The 6,586-nt window shown below is 36.2% G+C and overlaps 1 protein-coding gene across 1 annotated transcript; it reads right to left on the bottom strand.

Moving 5' to 3' along the window:
- Positions 1-535: 535 nt before the first annotated feature.
- On the bottom strand, positions 536-1,718 carry LOC128997184 (forkhead box protein D3-like). Its single transcript, XM_054422781.1, has one exon. The coding sequence runs from the start codon at positions 1,576-1,578 to the stop codon at positions 610-612; it is 969 nt and encodes a 322-aa protein (XP_054278756.1). The 5' UTR covers positions 1,579-1,718; the 3' UTR covers positions 536-609.
- Between the last annotated feature and the right edge of the window lie 4,868 nt (positions 1,719-6,586).

Below are 6,586 nucleotides of genomic sequence, written 5' to 3'. Positions count from 1 at the left end.
CGCCAAATGACGATCTTATCTATAAAATGTATTGTATTTTTCGTGGGTTTAATTATATGACCTTTTTGCAAGTTTTCAAAACTGTGATAAAAATTTTTATTGCAAATACCATTGGATTCTCGAGCATATGGTGCAGTAGGCAAACGTCGAATGTTTAAAATACTGGTTGAGCTTGAAAAAAACTGCTAAATGAGTACTGAACATCGATTGTTTGACTCAATTGCTATACGAATCACCCTATTTAATAAAAAAAATTACTAATATACTACGAATTAACATAGTTGTGAATTTTAAATGTAAACATTTGAAATCGGATACTGTATTTGCATTGCAATTTTTTTTCTGCTCGCATCGTTTCAATGGTTATAGCACACTTCCTAATTGGTTAGAATGAATTATTTAAAAAAAATTTTTGATGATTGGTATTTTATGTATTTTCTCAACTATTTCATACCTGATTTCCTCAGTTGCTGTATTTTAACCAAAACATTCTCTAACGCAATTTCAATAAAGCTATCTGCAATATAACTATCCGCACTAAAATATTACAGCTTATGGATCGTCATTTGGTACTTACACGTGGAAAAGATTACCTTGGCCTAGGGCGGCTCACCTGGCCCAAGCCGCTGCCAGTGGGGTGAACGCGGAGTCGAGGGAGCGAGTCACAGGAGGCAGTAGGGGCTCCGCCACCTTGGCCGCGGGCTTGGGAATCTTCGGGGTCGACTTGCCGATGAGCGACTCTATACTGAACACCGGCCTGGGCAGAGGCAGCTGCGAGGAGGCGGTCACAGGCACAGGCTTACATGGAAGTGTACTCCCGGAGCTAGACAGGAAGTTGAGTCCAAGGGACAGCCGTGCGAGGTCGGCCGGAGGAAGTAGTGGCACCGCGGGCGGCAGAGGTGACAGATACGGGTAGGGAGGGTGCAGATGTAGCGGGTGGTACGGGTCCTGCCCCAGGAACGACGCCATGTGATGGTCACGCAGGAACAATTCCGGAGGTTGTCTCTTGTAGCGCTTCCTCCTCCTGAGAAAACTCCCGTTGTCGAACATATCCTCCGCCATGGGGTCCAGGGTCCAGTAGTTACCTTTGCCAGGGTTACCGGGTTCCCTGGGGATCTTGATGAAACAGTCGTTCAACGAGAGGTTGTGTCTTATAGAGTTTTGCCACGCGGGGAACTTCTCCCTGTAGTAGGGAAATCTCGCCATGATGAACTCACAAATGCCACTCAACGTTAGTTTCTTGTGCGGCGACTGAAGTATTGCCATGGTGATCAGCGCTATGTAGGAGTACGGAGGCTTCACCAGGTTCGATGAAGGTTTCTTCTCAGCGTCTTCAGTAGGGGCTTCTTCTATCCGCGTTTCCTGCGGGTATCTATGGAAGTCGTACCGGTAGCGGTCCTCAGGGTCGTCCGAGTCCACGTTGATGTCGGCGTCGGACTCCTCGGCAGTGCTGGGGCCCGGGGACGGAGGCGCTGGTGGGCTCAGGTGTCCTCTCAGATCCAAAGGACTCTCGAAGTTCTGCGCGGACGGCACGTGGTAGCCCAAGAACAGGCGTGTATCGTCCATGTCTACACACATGGGTCCGACGGGCAACTGATCAGATGTACCGGGTGTCACGGTGTATGGGCGGGTAGGAGGGTGGGGGGACGCTCCTGCTCTCTGATTGGTCCACACAGGGGGCGGGGCTCGGTCGCTATGGCTGAGCAAATTAACTGTCCCGCGCCGCAAGCCCTGTTTTGTCTTATGGATTCTCCAGGTAAGTGGTAGTGGTAAGCAGTACTTAATAAAGCCGACTATTATCTAGACCCTCCCCTCCCCCCACTAGAGATACCGCAGCTTCGACCCCCTTTATTAGTAAACATTATTTGTGCTTTAGTTTTATTGTGGCTTTGCTATGTCTCGCGGGATTTCGATTAAATTAAATTTCCTCCCGTTTCGACGTGGAGATGTTGTCGAAGAGGATTATTTCACACTTGTGTGTAGCACCGAGTATAGTTGCGATAGACTCATACTTTGGCTTAGCATTAACCTCACTAAACTAATCTTTACACACCCTTAACAAATAGTGGGATTCATTTGATTTTAAATACTAAAAGTCTACAATGCATACAGTATGCAAATATATCACGTAACCTAGTAACACTAAAAATAACTAAATATGAAATATAAATAGGCACAGGCTTACTTACTTTTTGATATGTGTATTGAGTTCGTACCATAATGATGTAAAATACAAGTATTTTTAGTTTAAATTTATTTTATCAACCAATAACACCAAAATATATTGGAAAAATAACTGATTAAATTTACTCGCGAATGATAGGTATAAAAAATTGAAAATTGCCTAATCTAATAAAAAAATGGCACTGTAATTTTGCGAATTTAATATTCTTCTTGTTTATTTTATGAAAAGCGAGATTGAGTGAGAACTTGTACTTCATAATACTTTAAAATGGAGATGTTGTAAAATTGTATTGTTTGTTTATTGCAAAAGCGGTGTCTCAGCGTCTGATAGAGTTTATTATTAGATTGGTTTTTTTTGCAACTTAGTTAAAGAACGAAAAATCGGCTACAATTATTCATCATAATCGACGGGCCTTAATCTTAAATTATTAATGTTTTCACAAAAATGTTTCACGTTGCTTATGCACAACTGGGCTAAAATGGAAACCTTTTAAATAGGGTTCCGCTATAATTTAATATCCAATACAACAATTAATTTGTGTATTGTGTATCAATAGTAAACAAATAAAATCAAAATGTTTTTATATGGTGTAGCAGTGTCCGCTAAATTTTATTTCCGTGTAAGAACCTTTTAAAAATCGAAGAAATTGTATTTGAAGTCCTTAATTAGGCTAGTAAAATAATTAAAATATTTTTGCATGCCAACTGCAAATAACGTACGGATATTTAATGGGTGTGAACAAACTTTGTGATCGGATCCAATAAGGATTTTCCAAAAATATGTACTTTGCTCACCACTAGACTATTTGGTGGTAAAACTATTAATCGAATAACAGAAAGTTGTGACAAGTAAAAAATAATGTGTAAAGCTGAATTTTCACAATAAAAAAATTGACATTTACATGTAATAATACACTGTGCCACCCTCATTGACAATCCCCTATTTCCACTTTGGTTCAAACAAAAAAAAATGTGGCCGTTCTGCGAACGTCATCAAATAATTAAAACAAATGAAAAAGCAGGCAGCAGTTTTATAAAGGCTGTAAAAGCTGTGTACTTTAGGCTTTAAAAACCACAAAACTTCATGAGGGCAGTTTTCAAACAACATATCCGGGCTGACGAATTTAGTTTTTTTATTCTTTTCCTCTCGTATTTTAATCGCATGGGAAAAACGCAAATGTTTGGGGTCGGATGATTGGAGTATGAAAAATGTTTGTCAAATTTTAAACTTGGCAGTTTTTATGGGATAAATTTTGCCAAAAGAAATTACAAAATACAGCCAAACACCAAGAATGCTCAGATTTTACTTACAATTTATTTTTAGGTTAGTTGTTAACGACTATCATTATAAGTGAAATAGTTGTAAATACACTATCATTACTTATCATTGTCAGGACTTCAATTGTGTCCTCTTTTTACACTTACATAAAATAATACAACAATAGTTTTCTTAAAGAAGTTGAAGATTGGTGCAAAGGAATTTGAATCGGCGGGGCATCTTGTCAGTTTAGCAAAATATAGTAAAAAACAAGCCAATTAATACCACTGTCAATGATATTTAAAATAACTTGAGTTTATCATATTACTTGGATGGTCTGTGCGTTAAGTGCCGCGCCATCCTGAAGACCTTCGGGTTCAAATCCTGACGTGTGCTAATGTTTGTTTACTATGTGGCAAATAATATAAAAGCCACTATAGCTTGGGTGCATTAATTCTCCAAATTTCAAAAAATATTTTGAGCATTTAAGTGCTAACAAACGATCAAGTAATTTCCTAACAAACAAGAGTATGTCGCACCTAATTTATATTTTGGTTTGCATATCTAAAGCATGTTTATCACAAAATTGCATTAGTCTATTAATAGTGTAAATATGATCACAGTCAGATGCCATACATTCCACATCATTATAAAAGAAACTCAGACATTTCCGTTAATTCGCTACCACTAGTATTTAGAGCAATAGATTATTAGCAATAGAAGTGGTGGTGAATAAAACTTTGGTGAGTTTATTATAGAGCAAGAAAAATCTAACCTATTATAGCATATCCTAACCTAACCTAACCTAGACTAACCTAACCACATTCAACTAGGGGTAGTGAATTAATGGAAAAGGTCCCAAATTATCTATATTAATTTAGTCATCCTACCACAGTAATATTAAACGATAATAACGGTTAACAACGTAAAATAAAATGTCCACATAAATTTTATATAAGCTTACATGTAAACCTCATAGCTTTCAATATTATTTAAACGTCCAGTCGGTTTTTGCAGCACAATATTACATCCGCGAAACTAATATCAAACACATATAACATCTGATAATTACAACAAGCGATCCGCAAATATCAAACAGCTGTTTGCACCGGCAAAAACAAACGCAAAACATCACATATTGCGATCGACGCAAACACCAATATAACGTTATTAAAACCATGACGGTATTGTATTTAATATTAGTTAATGTCAATTATTATTCGACCATCCAATACGAACCGCCGCAGTATATCGCTTATGAACTTTGTAGCTTTCATATCGAGCTTTTACTGGCTTTGCTGGTTTTTCTTCAGCAGAATCGATTTGTTTTACGTAAAAAAGTCTGTAACATATTTTTTTTTGTTTCATCTACACATGGATGAGTATATTAAATCTTTGTGGACTATTTTATTGGAAATTTGGGTGACATCAAAATACAGAACAAATAAAAAATCCTTTTCGTGATAGTTACGTCGTACGAAATTTTTTTAATTCTACTTTAAACCAGGGAAATAAAATTAAACTTTTGGAATACAATTATTGTTGAAATGGTTTACCACGGATTTTTTTTATCTTTGAAGGAAACAATTGTATTAATACGTGTTTGACGATAAACACTTCAACAGTTTACTTCTCCACAAGAATAACATGGGATTTTGAAATGTCTAGTTGTTGGGATATATTTCTTAGCATTTAATTATACAACAATTCAATGTACAAAATTAATTGTTTCAAGCCAAAACGAAGGCTGTAATGAAAATTGTGAATTTATATGTTTGATGAGTAAAACTGTGAAAAGTCAAAATTGAATATATTTTAAACTCCATAACGTTCCCAATGGCCCGATTATGCTGGTTCGCAAACTCATGTGTTTTCAGCCATGCATGCCTTTTTTGCATTACACGTGCATATCAAATTTCATTAAAATCGGAAAGAGTGATCCTGTTTTCGGACACATATATAAACTAATAGCGGTATTTTTGTCACTGGGGAACCAAAATTAAAAAGCAAATCAGTGCCGAGTCAAGGTCTTACCGTGCCACCTACGGTAATAGCTTCTTTTGTAAGGGGATTTTCTAAAAAAGGCAAATCCATCAGACATTGAGATCATTTTAATGTACTAGAAAATCTCCTCCCTATAGTTAACACAGTAGATTAATTATTAATTATTAATAACAGTTATTCTATAACCCTAAGTCACACAAGTAACAAAACAGTATAACTATCGGAATCAGAACTCTTAATTGAAAATAGAAGACAAGCGATTTATTAAATTGGTAACAATAAATAATAATCAGTATTAAGGGGGTCAGTTCGCCTTATCCTTATCAATGTTAACGTCTATGTTCACGCTGATTGGTAAAAGAATCACAGAGAAATTGGTGAACATACATAGAAAAAAAAACATTGCCACAAAAAAATTGAGAACCTCCTCCTTTTGTTGGTAGTGGGAAGTCGGTTAAAAATATAACTTTTTTTAAACTTTTTATGATTTTTCCAAAAAATATATTTTTTTTTAAATTTAATTAAAAATTATAATATTTTATAAAAATTTTATTGTTGGTAATTATTATGTTTTTATTATTTCAAATTATTGTGTATCTAGGCAACTTTACAAGCCCAAAAATACCAATTTGATTCAGCGGTTATTCAGTAAAATGAACATATGTGCTGAAAAAAAATTAACTTTCGGAAAACCACAAAAGAACTGGAGGCACTGTCCAGCTGAAAAACAGCTGACATACTCCTAGGAAAGAATTGTTATATTATATTTAGGGCCAATAACTTACATATTGTTCGATATCGTGGGAAACGGGAAATTTCAGGCTACAAAATGGTAATATAAAAACATAAAAAAAAGAATTTTGGTGCATTGACGCCCTTAAAAACAAACAACAAAAGTGTTAATTCTAATGTACATGTTTTATATTCATAAACATTAAGTCCACAATAATCATGTCTAAACGTATACCAAACAATACAACAAAGAGTTAAATTCAAATACCTGACTACTTAAGCCTTTTCAACAAAGACATTTCGCCAGGGCCACTTTGGTGGAGGGTTTTACCGGATTATTTCGTTAAGTGTTTAACCGCTACAGAAAAGTTGTGTCAGCCGTTTAAAACCCCCAAGTACATAATTACC

The sequence above is a fragment of the Macrosteles quadrilineatus genome, unplaced genomic scaffold, assembly GCF_028750875.1.
Source record: "Macrosteles quadrilineatus isolate MER2022 unplaced genomic scaffold, UCM_ALF_1.0 Scaffold_6__1_contigs__length_79288215, whole genome shotgun sequence".
Classification (NCBI taxonomy): Eukaryota; Metazoa; Arthropoda; class Insecta; order Hemiptera; family Cicadellidae; genus Macrosteles; species Macrosteles quadrilineatus.
This window is presented reverse-complemented; position numbering and strand designations above follow the sequence as displayed.

Bases quoted from the DNA above. Each gene is read 5' to 3' on its own strand.
- LOC128997184 (XM_054422781.1), bottom strand. From the start codon at position 1,578: ATGTGTGTAGACATGGACGATACACGCCTGTTCTTGGGCTACCACGTG.